The sequence below is a fragment of the Osmia lignaria genome, chromosome 10 (assembly GCF_051020975.1).
Source record: "Osmia lignaria lignaria isolate PbOS001 chromosome 10, iyOsmLign1, whole genome shotgun sequence".
NCBI classification, from domain to species: domain Eukaryota; kingdom Metazoa; phylum Arthropoda; class Insecta; order Hymenoptera; family Megachilidae; genus Osmia; species Osmia lignaria.
In genome coordinates, this window is record NC_135041.1 from 7197995 (window position 1) to 7212938 (window position 14944).

The 14944-nt window shown below is 48.5% G+C and overlaps 1 protein-coding gene across 6 annotated transcripts in view; it reads right to left on the minus strand.

Moving 5' to 3' along the window:
• Positions 1-14944, minus strand: part of Sox102F (transcription factor Sox102F) — a 160000-nt gene that overhangs the window by 57261 nt on the left and 87795 nt on the right. The window contains exon 1 of one of the 6 annotated variants that reach the window (XM_034339918.2): positions 1918-3353. The exons of the other annotated variants lie outside the window; for them this stretch is intronic. Coding sequence (XP_034195809.1) covers positions 1918-1934 — 17 coding nt within the window. The 5' untranslated portion in view covers positions 1935-3353. Of the gene's footprint in view, positions 1-1917; positions 3354-14944 lie in introns of those variants that run through there. 6 annotated transcript variants of the gene reach the window in all.

The window sequence follows — 14944 nt, forward strand, 5'->3', positions numbered from 1 at the left end:
GCCGTTCTTATTTCTTTTGGCACTTGTGTACATCGTCGACCAATTCGAGCGTTCAATTTTGCTCTTCTAATGGCTCGGTTCGCAACTCGTTCCGCAAGGCTCTATTTTCGGGATTCGTTATTGTTCCAACGTGTACGTACGACGCAACTTTCTTGCCCTACCGTCTCTATTGGACGACACACTGTGACGTTTTCTATTCTAATATTGTTGCACGCCTCGTGGCTAGTTCTGCAGGCTTGATACGAGAGCCCAGAGACGAGACTCGAGAATTCGCGACTCGTTTGTCTTCCTGGCACACCGGTACCATTGTGTTCGCCGAGACAATGTGACGTGGAACAATCGTGGCGCGTTTTATTCCGGGCAAAATTAGCCTAACTAACCCCGCGAGTGTTAACGTGTCCTCTTCTTGCATTCCCCCGGTCTACGCGACTGGAGAATCGTTCGCTGCTCGTTACTGCCACTTCTCGTGAAATTTTACCGGATATTTATAGACATAACCGAGTTAATTTGTATCTGTTCGCGGGTCGCGAGAAACGCCGATTGCCCGGCTCGACGGAGTACCCAACGTGAAATGATTGATCGCACAACGCGATACAATAAAAATACGATTACCCTAATTTTAATTACCGCCCTGTTGAAAGATATATCCCGGCCGCGACTCTTTAGCTTGATACCATCGCCAACCCCTCTCACGGTTCACCTCTGTTTATGCAAACCAGAGGCTTTACCCTTTGATGTCGAAACGGAGCAGGTTTTACGCTGAGCGTTTCGCAAACGAGTACTTTAAATCTTGAGCGTTATAGTCTACTTGCTGAATAATAAATACGCGATAATCGGAAAATAACGAACACGGTAATGGCAAAAATTCATTTTTCAAATTTAGCTGCTTACTTGCCGCATTGCGCAAATGGTACAATTTTAATGACACGTCAAATTAGTTTTAATTATTCGATGACACGAGATTTGAGCTGTCAGTAACCGGCGATCAACGCGGCAGTGCACGTGTTAATAACACCAGCCAACAGACAACCCTTTTCTCGTCTAAACATCACATTTTATAAATAGTATGACAACCCTCCCCTATTGATTGATTTTACAAGAAAATATAACTTCCTGCAGATGCAGAATAAGCCAGGCAGGTCACGTTCCAGGCGAAGGCGACTTTGTTTCCCAGGACTCGTTTCCCACCCCCTTTGAGAAAAGGTTCAAGACGCATCGTCGTTCGCGATGGAGGATCGGTAGAGCGTCAAGTGGTTGTCTCGGTCGTTCTTCTCGGAGTAAGAAAGACGAATCCATCCGGGATTTTCGAGAGGGTCGCATAGGAGAAGGCACGACAGGAAAGAGCGGAGTAAATGGAAACTGATGGAAGAGGGAAGAGACGAAGGGGCCAGGCAATAGGAAGGGTCACTGGGTCAGATGCATTTCATGCTCCCTCCCTTTCTCTGCCACCCTCTTTCGTCGCTACTCTATCCCTCGCTCTCTAACTCTCTCTCTCTATCTTTCGATCCGTCACTCTCTCTACCGATCTCCTTCTCTTTTGCGTCCTCTCTCCGGGAACACATGGCCCTGCGTGTACACGGCTGTCTGGCAGCCACGGAATACACGTATACGCGTGCACGCCTCGTCTTCTCGGCGCTCATCGTCGCTGACGTTATCGTTTGTGCTCACGTATTGCACTGATTACGCTACAATGCTGAGCCGCGTGTTCTTTAAAGACGAACGGCCGACATAACCGATCGCGATTGCTTCCCAAAAATGTCGACGGAAAAATCATTGATACGAGATAACGATTGCGTACGCGTAATTGTTTTCGTAACGACAGAATCGAGGGGAATGGAGAGAAGTGACTGGTACACGCCGTCGGCGTTCCACCAATCGTGTCGTAAACGCGGTCACGTGTTCGCGCTACTCACTCACCTGCCAAGCGTGCTCATATCATCCTGCTCGCGCGCTGGTAGCTTCTACTACCCTTCGACGGTTTCTCCTGCCACTTGTCACGCAATTACGATATTACACCCCCGCACAAAACCGGCACTTGAACGAAACCAACGATCCGAGGCTGTCAGAAGGAGCGTCAACTTGCCGCAGATGTCGTCGTCACTGATGCAGCAGGTACACCGCGCTCCGTATCACTGGAAGGAGACTTCGAGGTACTCCGGATCGAGCGCGATCGCGAACTGTAAACTCTGAACGATCGTAACCACGGATCTACGTCATGGTTGTTGATCTCACTCACAGAAAGACTTGGAAGGTTGGCGTAGCTGTTGACCGCGTTGACGCTGGCGCGCGCGCGCTTTACACCTGGAGATCCTTTTTGGCCCGCGTGCGTAAAACGCAGGTAAGAACGGCGATGTAGGACGGCTATCGCGACGCCGACGCTTCGCTTCGTTTCGCGGTACGACACTATCGCGGGTCTGGAACGCGCGAGAACGCGCCACTCTGGAACGTGTCGAGGACGGTGAGCCGAAGCAGCAGTAGCAGTAGGCCGCGAGGGCGAGAGCGAGAGAGGAAACGAGAGTCAATGGTGGAAGGAACCCCCCCTCGAGTAGCGGGCATACAATGGGAATAATCACCGCGTCTCGGAGCGTCGGCTGACTGACTGAAGCCCCCGAGGACCGAACGGGATGAGATTCGGCGGCGCTGCCTGGCGGCTGGCGTGGCGCGGTGCGCCGCGCCACTCCGCGCGCTGCTTCGGCGCCCGCGTTGCGCCACTCTCGCTCCCCGTTACTATTCTCTCCGTCTCTCACGCTCTTTCCTTCTCTCTTTTGCTTTTGTTACCCGCCTAGCTGCCTCTCTCTCACCGACTCTGTCGTTCACTGCCGCTACTGCCCCTTCTTGATACGATACTACGCTCCCGTCGACGTTCCACGCCGCCTTATCTCGCTCGCTCCCTCTCTTTCTTCTCCCTTCCACCCATTAGCTGTTTCTCGTTCCAACTTCCCTACCCACTAAACCTCTCTCTCTTTCTCCGTTGGTCATTTGAACCGCGTCTCCGTTGCTCGACAGCGCTCGTTCTGGCGTGCGGCTGCGGCGGCGGTGGCGGCGGCGGCGGGTTCTACCGGCTGCCACGCCCCTTTTCAGCCGTATGTACCGCCTTCTTCCTCCGACACCCACGCCAAGGCGCGCGTTCTGCCCGACGCTAGCAGGTCCACCACCACCGCCGCCGCCACCCGTTACCGTCGTCCTCGTACTCGTCCTCGTCCTCGTCTACGCCTTCGTCTCGGGCTTTTGCTCTCGTCACCGCCACTACCACCGTCCACGTCCCCGTCGACGTCTTCGTGTTGCGTCGCTACCGTTGTCGTCTCGTTTTTCGCGAGGATCCCTCTTGTTCACCTGTGTATGCCCGCCGATATCCCTTTTTCACCCTCCCGCCCCTCAACCTTCTCTGTTCACCGTTCCGCGCTACCGAGATCCTCTTCCCTTCACCCCCACCGTCCGCACTAAACCCCTTCCGGGGACGCAAGTTGTGGTAGCGGTACCCGGAGTTGGGCGTAGTAGTAGCGACGTGGATGGGCAACGTGCGCTACCGTGTTTCGAGTTGTTCGTTTCTCTTTCCATCTTTTCATCTCTTTGCTCACCCTGTCTCTCTCCCCACCATAGAGGAGAGACCGAGCGACTCGCGTCACGTGGCACGCGAGAACGGTGAACGTCGGCAACGTAACGCGTACCGTTTACCGGAGGTTGCATCGCCGACACCAATTTCCTGCCACTGCTTCTGTGTCGCTGGACCCTGGAGATTGTCATCGGTACTTGGTAATGCTACGTAGATCAGATCGTACGTTTTCGTTCTGTTTGAAGCGCGGTAATTGTCACATTTAAAAGATACATTGCTTTGTAGAATAAACGCATGCTTTCTGGATTAATCAGGAGAACGAATCAAGCATTATGGATGAAATACGTTGTTGAGTGACTATGTTAATGTTGCATGTAAATGACATACGGAAACTATAACTTCTGATTGCTAACACAGCAAATTATTCATATTTAGAAATAAAAGCTTTTCTCTACTTGGATAAAGATTTCATTTCAATGCAATTGAAATTTTAAAATTTTGCAAATGGAAATGCATTGACGCATCTATTTGTCAAATGAAAAGCAACGTCATTTTCCGTAAAATTAGAGTCGAATCCATCGGATGAGGAGCGGCGATGGTAGTGCTGCGCATTGTCTATTGTTTCGGTCGGAGGCGGCGGTCGCGGCACAACCCCCGGCCGCCGGTGACGGCCCTACGACGGAGCCGTGGAGGTGGTGGAAGCGGACCAATGAGAAGCAAGGCACACCCGCGCAAATCACAATGCTTATTGTTGTCGCCGAGCTGTCCGCCCACATCCCTGAATCGCTTCTTCCACCTCCGCTGCCGCTGGCTCCTGCAGCTCGCTCAGGTAGAAATCTCTGCAGGTGCGCAGAATACGCCATTGCTCGTCGCTCTATATTTTTCCATTGGCATGTTATTCTCTTTTCATCTATTATAGTAAATTGCCTTTTGACATTGTTATCATTATCGAAAATGTTTACGTCGATCAATGACATTTGATAAATGGGGTGATTAGAGGGTGTGATTGTAATCTGATTACTCTATAGATGGAAAGACGAGGGAACGCAGTAATCAGACAAACTAATCGAAATCGATCATATTTGTTGATAGGTCTGTTTAACGATAAAACAATAGATTTAATATTTCTCATTTCTTCACTTTGACGGCTGCATATTTTATGAAATCGTGAAATTCTACAATTTTTAATTTTTATCTTGTATCCAATAAGACATTGCTAATAGAGTTCCATACTTGAGAGCGTGATAATTTGAAACGAGACACGAACTTCCATTTCCTCAAGCGTTGAAAGGGTTAAGCTTTCCATCATAAGGAGTTAAGAAACGGTATCACAAGAATTCATGTAAGACATTGAAGATGCTTCGCGTGTGATCAAACGAGGGTTAGGTTCGTTGGTTCATTTTCAGCGTCGTGTTCGATCCCCGTTGCATTTGCCTTCGCCGTAGCCGTGTCAGATAGAATATCCTGTCTCGTCTCCATCGCGCACGCACAGGTACATACCGTATGTACGTTTATATGTACACCCTCACCCCCTGCGACCCTCGCTGTTCCTACCGCGGCGAGAGGAATGGACGAGAATGGCGTCGGCGCGCATCCCTTTCATGTCCTCCGCAAAACCCCATTCCCCCTCTTCTCTTGGCTGCTGCTCGTCCTCCGCACCAATGCACCCTTGACTTGCGCCCCTTACCATCCCCACCGACGCGCTAAACAGAACATGCACACACACACACACGCGCGTATACACGTCGAGGTTCGTCCACTTCGCGGATGCTCCCTTTTTATTGACGCGACGGCCACAAAACGCGGCGATGCGCTTTTTCCTTGGGCCAGTTCGTGCTACTCCTATCCCTAAAACCTGCTCCTCGAACGTTTTGCGAATATTATTTCGATTCAGAACGTTAAACGAAGGTTCTCGAGTCGAGCTGTTAATTTATGAAGTAGCTGGTTAACCGGCTAACTTACGTATGGCCGGTACTGTACGTACGTCGTGTCTAACTTGGTGCGGTATTCTTCTACTTTTAGGCGTACCATGATGAACCACGATCGACAGACACGCGTTTAATTCGGACTTTAATTAACCGGCGTGATTAGAATTCGTAATATACGCGGGTGTTAAGCGAGTATAGGTTACAGCTGTGAAATTGTGGGCGGTTGATGCTCGCAGAATATTTGATCGCGTTCGTAAGATGATGTTTGATTCGTGGGTGGTAGCTACACACGTGTGCGCGTAGTCTCTAAGGGAAATGTGCGTTTCTTGGAAAATTGTTTGAGACGGTACGTCGCTGGAAGAATCGCGCGTTTCCTGTTCTACTTACTAAATACAGGCTCCGCTATTTCCGTGCTGCAATCTTTGGCTTGTAATATCACTGGTTAAACTGTTGTCCTTAATTACCGTGACAACTGTTTTACGACTTCGAATCTCTCTATTCGATGCTGTTGCATCGTTTTGAAAGAAAGATTTTCTTTTTGTCAAAAAAGTGTACGTTCATTGAGAATAGATGATTAGATGATTGTCTTGTAAGAATTGATCTTTATAAATTTAATTGAGTCTAATGTTCAAAATCAAACTTCGAATATTATAATCAAACTAAAGGTATTAACTTGAAAATGAAGAAATCGATTTTTAATGATAGAACTTTCAACAAGCCTTACTATAAATATATTCACTTTCACCGTGGCGGCCGTTCACGCGTTAATAATTTATATCACTTTGCGTCTGACTCGACGCGTCTGTATCTACTGTCGCAGTAAACGCGCGAAGAAACGAGGAATCATGAAAACTGCGCATGCAGTTGGTGCAAGTAGAAGCGGCACAGTCGCGCTCGTTGTAGTCAGCCAAATACCGTAGCGTTCTGAATGGGCCGAAACGATCCACGATGAAACTTTGCTGCAACATTTTTCGAGCGCACCCTTTGATGGTCCTCTCGAGAAAATTTATAATCGCAACATTATCCGTTTCCCTTTGATTTTTGTCACCGACGTCGCTTCGTGTAATCTGTAGAAGCGGCGAAACGCGTGCAAAATTGTCGTCGACGGGAGCAGCAAACGGAAACGTCGTAGGGCTAAATTTGTTGAATAAAAGCGTCTTAAGTTTTGTTTTGTGTTTAGACTGTACTTCGTCGCGGCCTCGCGAAATTTTCAACGTCCGCCCGCGAGAGACGATTCGTTTCGAGATGGGCCATCGTGGTGCGTTTCGCGGCGGAGGACGTGTTAACCCGCTCCACCGGCCACGGGATACCGTTCTATTCCGGTAACCGGTCCGTGTGCGGGAGCAGACAAGAACAATGAGTGTTGTACGCGTCCGAGCGGTATTGCTGGTGCATCCTCTTCGAGGCTACGTGCTTCGTAGTGGGTGTACAAGCGAGAGGAGGGGGCGGAGGGCATTGAGAGAGAGAGAGAGAGAGAGAGAGAGGAGGAGATTTATGCAGAACGACCACGCCGACGGCGGCGTCGGCGGCGGCGGTGGCGGTGGCGTCGGGACGTTTTGCTCCGGACGTCGACGACGACCACGACGACCACGAAGAGGAGAACGATGCGAAATCAGCGACAGCGGGCAGAGAAGAAGAAGAAGAAGAAGAAGAAGACGACCAGGCAGTCGTGGCCGCTTGTGAATGAACATTGGCTCGCGAGCATTTCCGGCGCTCTCTTTCGCTCATCCTCCCGTTTCACCGTCTCTCTTTCACCCTCTTTGCATCAACCTCTCGCCTCTTCGTCCCTTCGCCGGATTCTCTGCTCTAGCCACCAGTTCTCCGTGTCTCTTCTCATGAATGAGAGTCGCCGGCTCGCGATCGCGACGATGGAAAGAGAGGGACAGGTTCAGGGAATCGTTGAGAACCGGAGTAAGAGAATAAGATGAAAGGAGAGAAGAGAAAGAGAACGGACCGTTAAGCCAAACGGTTGCAACGAGGTCTGCGACGAATTTAGAACAGGAACCGAGAGAGTAATGGGATAAGAGAGGATACAACGACGATGTTCGCCCCCTCTCGTACCTTCTTTTTTTTTTTTACTTCTCTTGTACCTTATTCTTCTTCCTTGCCGCTTTGTTGCTCCCATTATTAATATATCGCAGTCCCCACGCGTGACCGCCCGCTTCTCTCCGGATCGCTTCGGTTCTTCCTTTTTCTTCTTCTGTTCGTACTCCTCCTTGCTCAGCTGTGTCACCCCCGCCTGGTTCATCCGGTGATGTGCATCCCGCTGATTATAAATAGTATCCTTTGTCGGACGCTTTTCTTTGGACCTCTATCGTTTCATCGTAGTTGTCTCCACCCTCCCTGAGCGGCGTGTCGCTTAGAAGACTTTTTCATCAGGGATGACTCGTTCACCGTGCGAACGCGTAATCTTTCTTCCATGGCCCTGTTCCGGCCCGAAAATTACTCGACGTTTTCGTTCACGCGGTCTCGATGCGTTTCAAAACCGTGTCGCGATAACGAAACTTTCGTTCGGATCTTGATGAACCACCCTAAAACGTCCAGGCTTAATGTTCATCAGATGATCAGGGGAAACATTAAGCTTGAATCGACGAACTTTTCCGGTACATTTGTTCGTAATAAGAATTGAAAAATTCTTAATGAACGATATTAAAAATTTTCGAAGCAATGCGATGAGTTAACGTTAGAAATATGTCTTCGCATCGCGAGCAAGAGAGGCGGCAGGTGGATAAGCGAGGAAAAAAACACGGTAACCGTGAAGAGTGAGAGGAAAAGTGTAGAAGCGAACAGAGGAGGGGAAGCGGTCGCGTGGCGGCGCGGGTGTGACGGTCGCACGCGAGTCCTCGAGAAACTGGCTCGCACTTTCCGACTCGTGGATCTTCCTTATGATCAACGACCGCTCGCACCGGTCACCGTTAAACGCGTCCGTATAAATAGAAACGCGGCTCTCTTAATAGGCTGGCACGCGCTCGCGCTCGAATACGCGTGACAGGTGTCCGCGGAGCGAGGAACGATCGAAATCGAGGCGTACCACGTCCATAATAGGTGAGTGTTCGGTAGGCACTCTCGCGTGGGCACGGAGAGTAACGAGAACCGACCTTAACTTCGAGCAATTGTCCGGCGGGAAATCGAGCAACGTCGAAGTCGAGGACTCGCCTCTTACAGGTTGATGATCGATCGTCGCGTTATAACACGCGATTTAATTGGAGTTCAACGAAGCCGGTGATTGACAAGCGTTTCGCAATCTACCTGTTGACCAGCTGCTCCGGACTATGGAATCTGGAGCAGAGCGGATTAATTGGAGTAAAACGACGTCGGTACCGTGTCTCTTGGCGCTGTTTACGGTTATCCTGTGTATATTTTGCGTGGAAATTAGATATGAGAGTGTTTACCAAGAATATCGAGAGATCGAATACATTTTCTTTTTTTTTTCCATTTCCACGTTGAACGAAATAACTGCGCGGTCGTGTTTGTTGTATTCCGTACGTTGCCGATCGAGTAGATCAGTTTACGCCTAATTGCTTTCAATGGATATTAATAAGCGTTATCGGTTAGGTTCTCGTAATTTGTGATCGATCAGCGGCATTATTTTTGCGCGTGACAGCCGTTCGTTTTGACCAGCTGCCAGGCCGAATTTAATTAACATTCATTTAAGATAGGAAGTAGCACAGGTGATAGCAACTGGGTAAATTTCATTTCGCGTTCGTCGATTAGCTGTTAGAATTAAGATTCGTTCCGGTAATACCAAGTTGCTTTTACCATACGGTAGTTTTAATAAAATCAAAAGAAACGCTGTCATTTAAACAGAAGCTGCATCAAAATGACTGAAGTATTTGATTTGAAAGAAACTGCGTTTTCATGTAATAGTTGCTTATCGTTGCATTAGGAATCGGTTATAATATTTCGATTTGGTAACTTATTTAATCACGACACACGAGAAGCAGTTCAATACATTCGCTGACACAGTATATCGCGATGACCATCATGGTAATTAACGCGTGTGATAATCGCGATATCTTTCGTACCAGAAAATTCAGCCGAGCAGTATTTCAACAACGATCCCTTCAGCGTAACCGAGGAAAATCCATCCAATGATTCCTCGTCCGCGCGTAATTGTTCGCGATCACGGCGGCGAGTCGGACAATGAGTTTTCGCCCGGCAGATTCAAAATCACGATAGGATGTTTGAGCGTGCGAATATGACCGGGAATGTCGAAGGAATCCGCGCCAGTCAGTTATCTCGATCGTCCCGTGCTCTCTTGTAACCTTGTACCTCTTTGGCGTGGCGCTCGAGCATCCAGCAGATAATGCCACGAGCTCGCGAACGCGTCGAGAGACAAGCATAAAAGGAAGAATGAGAAATAGAGTGAACGTTTTGGAGGAAGAGAGAGGATCGGTTCGTTGCCACGATAAAAACGGTGTATCCGTTACCGACACGCGTGCGCGTGTGCACGCGCAATTAAAGCGGCGTGGCCGCACAGTGCGGATCACTGTTCTCCGCGCGGCTGCGTTCATGAATGAAGCCCGCTCTCTCTCGGTTAGTCAGGCTGGAAAGAATGGCGAGGATATTTCATAAAGGCGAAGCGAGAAAACGACGCGAGTAGCGGCTGCCGACGAGAAGGTTGCTCGTGAACGTGAGCGCACCGGCTATTATTATCGTCTCCGCTCGCTTCGCCTTTCTTTGCCGCGTCGTTACGCCTAGCGGACGCTGAAAAACAATAAGCAGTTTGTACTCGGACGACTCAACCGGGTCTTGCCTCTTGCTATTACGCTGATGGATCGTCCGTCCACGATGTCGAATACGTCCGGGCGCGGTCCACGGCCACGCCACGCCGCGCCGCGCCGATCAGCCCCTCGGTACGAGTGAATCACGGCCTTTGTAGACTTCTGGCTCCTTTTGCTCGTCGACGGTGTCGTTTGAGCTACCGTTTGATCCGCATCACCAAATCTCTTTGGGGTGTACGTTCCATTGAAGATAATTTGTTATAATAACATTTTTAAAGGTCAATGGAAGATTCATAAATACCCTGATAATAATTCAGTAATCAATGATTAATCCTGTACACTACCCATTGTCTTACCACATAATAGAAATTGAGGTTCCATTTCGATATTAAAAAACAAGTGAAAGTATTAATTACACTCAGAACGATACACGTGTATCAAAGAGTTAATTGCCGAATCCGGGTTCCTATTGTTCGAACGTTAATTGCCCGTTGAATATAATCTTCGTAATCATTCGGCAGAGGAAAAGGTTAGCATACAATATTTTCATTCTTCAACAATGCATACGCACACAATCGTGCCGCTTCGACTCCTCTCATGTTATCCAAGGATTAATAACATCGTATGCAATTATTTCTCCGCGTGCATTGTTCCCGAGACGTTTGATCGTTGCAGCGAACAGCGAACGCATCAGTGTGCATCGCGGGCGATTAGTATGCAAGTCTCGACAGCTTCAAAAGACTCGGGGTATCGTACAACAACGTCTGTGTACGCAAGATCACCGAGCTGTTCGGATCTCGAGGCTAGACGAGTTAATCGGCCACGGAAGCACAATAAACTCGAAGATAATAAACGAAGCGCCGTCCGTTGGTTTACCATAATAATGCCTTCCATCATGCCAGATCCCTGCAGCACCGAAAGCCACCCGAAACGAATAGAACGCTATAAATAGGAAGAATCCTCTCTCATTCTCTCGTTTCGTGACTCCGTTTCACTCGCTTCTCTTTCGTTATTTATCTCCGTTCATCTTCGGCTTCCTCTCTTACCTTGCCTCTCTGTCTCTCGTCATAGACGCGACTCCGATGCTCATCTTCGCAGGCTCGACGACCGTGTGCGCATGCCGCCCGCAAACGCGCGGTTATTTCAGAGAGCGAATTTCCGCGCCCGTGCCTGCAAGATATTATTATGCGTCGGCTCTTTTTCCATATCCTCAACGAGTGGCAATAACGAGATGAACAGGGTAGAAAATGTTCCTTCATAGAATATTTTTCCAGGGGATAAAATTGCGTTCGCAGACGTATTAGAGATAATAATTGATTACCGCGTCTCGTTTAATCCTAGCCGAGGTCTATTTCAAAGGCTGTCCGTTAGATCGGCTGTCGTGGCCTCGTCGAGGACGGAAAGTAGGGTGTTCCACGGGAAGAAAGAACGCGTTGAGAGGTGGTCGACGTATCGCGGAGGTGGCGGAGGAGGGGTTGGTTCGCTACGGCAAAGGCAGCACCCTCTCGTGCTGCTTCGTCCTGAGGACCGAGGGGGATGGTTAAAGGTTAGAGCGGTGACAGGAGCGAGCGTTCGCAATGATTAATGGCTTAGCGCATTAACAGGCTATTGACAAACACGTTTCTCGTTCGCGGAGGCAGCACACCCCCTCTTCTTGGTCTGGTTCGCGCGTTGCTGAGCTGCTTGGGCCGTGTCAGTCGACGAAGGCGCTCGGTCGCGGCTACAGTGAGCGATGAAAGGGAAGAAAGGGACCGAGAGATCGAAAAGAACGTCGGATAGGGTGGCCTCTTTCTTAACCGCGCCGCCTCGACGAAAGAAAGAAGAGAAGAAACAACTTTCTCACCCTCCTCTAACGACCTCGACAAAAACGCATCCTCTTGCTCCTCCGAAGGTGCTATGCTTACGTGTCTTCTCTCGTCTTCCCTCTCTTTCTCACCCCTTTTCCCTCGCGCGATACCCTCTGCCGCTTTATCGCTACCTTACTCGAACAACCGAGAAGAATCTTTTGAGCCCCAGGACTCTTCGATGCTATTGCTTTCTAAATAGACGACTCGTTCGATCGAGGGTGCGAGTGTTTCTGCTCTTTTAACGTTCTTATTGAATTCGAAAATAATTTCTTTGTACAGGGTGTCGAGAAGAAAATGATCCAGACTTCAGAATTCCTTTCGGTTCTCAAATCAGTTTAAAGGAAGCAGAGATAGGAATTGACTTTCCGAAACTTCTTCGTACAGAGCCAGTTTATTCAACGAGACGAATGCAAAGTCGAGAAAGGTTTTTATCATGTTAATGGAGTACGGAAGCGGTGAAAAGCAACCGACCAGATTGTCCCTCGATCAATCACGATCCGTGTCAATCAAGCAGGGATCTCTAGGGAACCTCTGCAGCTTGTAAGCGTTGTCCACGATCAGTACGCGATACGGTCAACGGCTCAGCAGATTAATAACGCGCGGCTGAATTAATATCGCGAACCAGTCCCAAACGACGTGAACGCGTGTAAAAGTGTGCGCTAGAAGGGTAGAGAGAACCAGCGCGGCGTGAGAAATCGTGGCCAGAACTGTGACGATGTAAATCGCTGGAATCCAACGGCGGACAAGACAGGGACCGGCACCGATTAACACTCGAACGATTAATAGCAGGTGCAGAAGCTTGACATTTGCTTGGATCGAGCGAGTAGCAGCCGTAAACACGAGAATTTTCGAATAATATTCCAAGAACAGGGCGATCACCGTCACTCTGACCTTTCGATATCGTTTTCCTTCAATGGAAAGCTGGAGGTCGAGGTTGCACAATGAAGCGCGGCGCTATCGCTCTATCGCGAGATAACTATCAGCCAGGAAATGTACGAGCTAACCTTTGTGATCGGTTATTTGTTAAGAAAATATGATTCAGTCTGAGCGGAACGTGAGAGAAAAACAAGCAGGAAACAAATGTTTCAGATTAAATAATCTGAGTTATTAATGGATCGAGCGAGCAACGATTAATTACCATTCCAATATCTTAACGATTTTATTAGCGCAACGATCAATCTTTCGAAATGTTTATTGCCACCGATCCGCGATGTTGCGTCGAAGAAAGTAGGGAGAAACGTACGGTCACGAGTCAATTCCGAAAGTATACTCGGTGGCAAGGTATTTGTAACGCTTTCGTATTTTTCTTTCTGTTGATTGCTCGGTTATTTCATTCCTGTGATTGCTCGGCTTTTCCTCGTATTTGTTAATCATAGTCAATAAATTTTTACCAATGCGTCTGATATGTAACGAACAAACGAGCAGAAATCATTGATTGTGATCTATTAAGCGTTAGGGAAAGTGTAATTATGTAAGTAATTATTGTTATCCAAAATAATTTCCAGCCTTTTTCGTAAGATCAACCATAAAATGATCAAATCGTTTGATTTAAATTTGAATTCATTCACTTGTAATTGCAATAAATAGTTATCTTTCAATCACCCAATTTAATCTTCACCTTTAAATTATCTTTTCCATTACTCTAAACCCGCCACCCGTGTCGTACTTTTTTTAACAATCGGATTCCAGCGATCGGTATTAAGAGGCACTCGAAACGTGGAAGAAGAGCAACTATATACCAGAGCATAATTATCCCCTTCAATGTGACTCGATCAGTATAGACTATAGACGAAGGGTGTATCGCGAGGACGGGCAGACCGATTCGAGAGGGTGGTTGTATCGAGGCCGTATGGGGGGAGGTTAACGCGATCCAGTAGGCGGTGTGCACACACGCGAGTATAGTAATCACGTCGAAGCTCGCGTCTCGCCACGCAAAGGATTCGAATGTGCCTTTCATATAACGCGTACGAATACCTGCGCGGGATAGCTAGTTATTCGGGCATGCCTGTCCATATTGAAATTCGACGGGCCAGCGATACAGAGATCATCGTCTTTTTTTTTTTTTTTTGTTGCGATCCACTTTGCCATTTGATCGGATTACCGGCTGCGAGTTGCACAGGCCCATAGAGTCGCTTCTCCGGTATAATGCACCGCGATATCGTGTGCTCCCTTCTTGTCCCCTCTCTCTTTTCATCTTTCTCATTCCTCTCCGTTGCTCTCCGACCAGTCGAAGGTACACTCAGCCAACATTTCGAAGCTGTTCGCGAGCGCACGTGAACGTAGTCCGTGTACGACTAAACCAGGCTGCTGCAAGAGCGCAAGAGCGCGAGAGTATGGAGCCACGGCGAGCGTATTCCGTACGAGCCAGAAGCGAGAGCACGGAAGAGGAACGTCGACGGAAGGGCAAATTCGAGAAGCGGCTCTTTTTATACTCGTCTCTACGCTTTTCTCTTCTTTCCCGCTCCTACGGACCGCTCTCCCTCGCATCGCTGCCTCTTATGTACCCTTTCGAGCCTCTTTTTCCCTCGCCGTGAATCAAACCACGTGCACGCCAGCATGCCACGGATTTCATTCCGCGGTGACGTTATTACTATTCGATTGATTCCCATGGCTCCACTCGCTCGATCTTCTTTCGATTTCCAACCCTCTCTGAACTGAACACGACCGACGACTTTCTTGTTTTCTAGCTTATTTCCTCGCGAGACTGGCGTAGAGTAATCAGATATTTTTGGAGGTCCTTGGAAAATTGCATAAATTAAAAAATTTTTTATGCACTGTATTTATTATTATGGGGAATTCGAGGGAAATTGTTGTAGAAACGGTTACAGATCGGCTAGTATTCGCCATTGAAAGCTTAACATCGTGTTCGCGATAAAATTGGATCGACGCAGT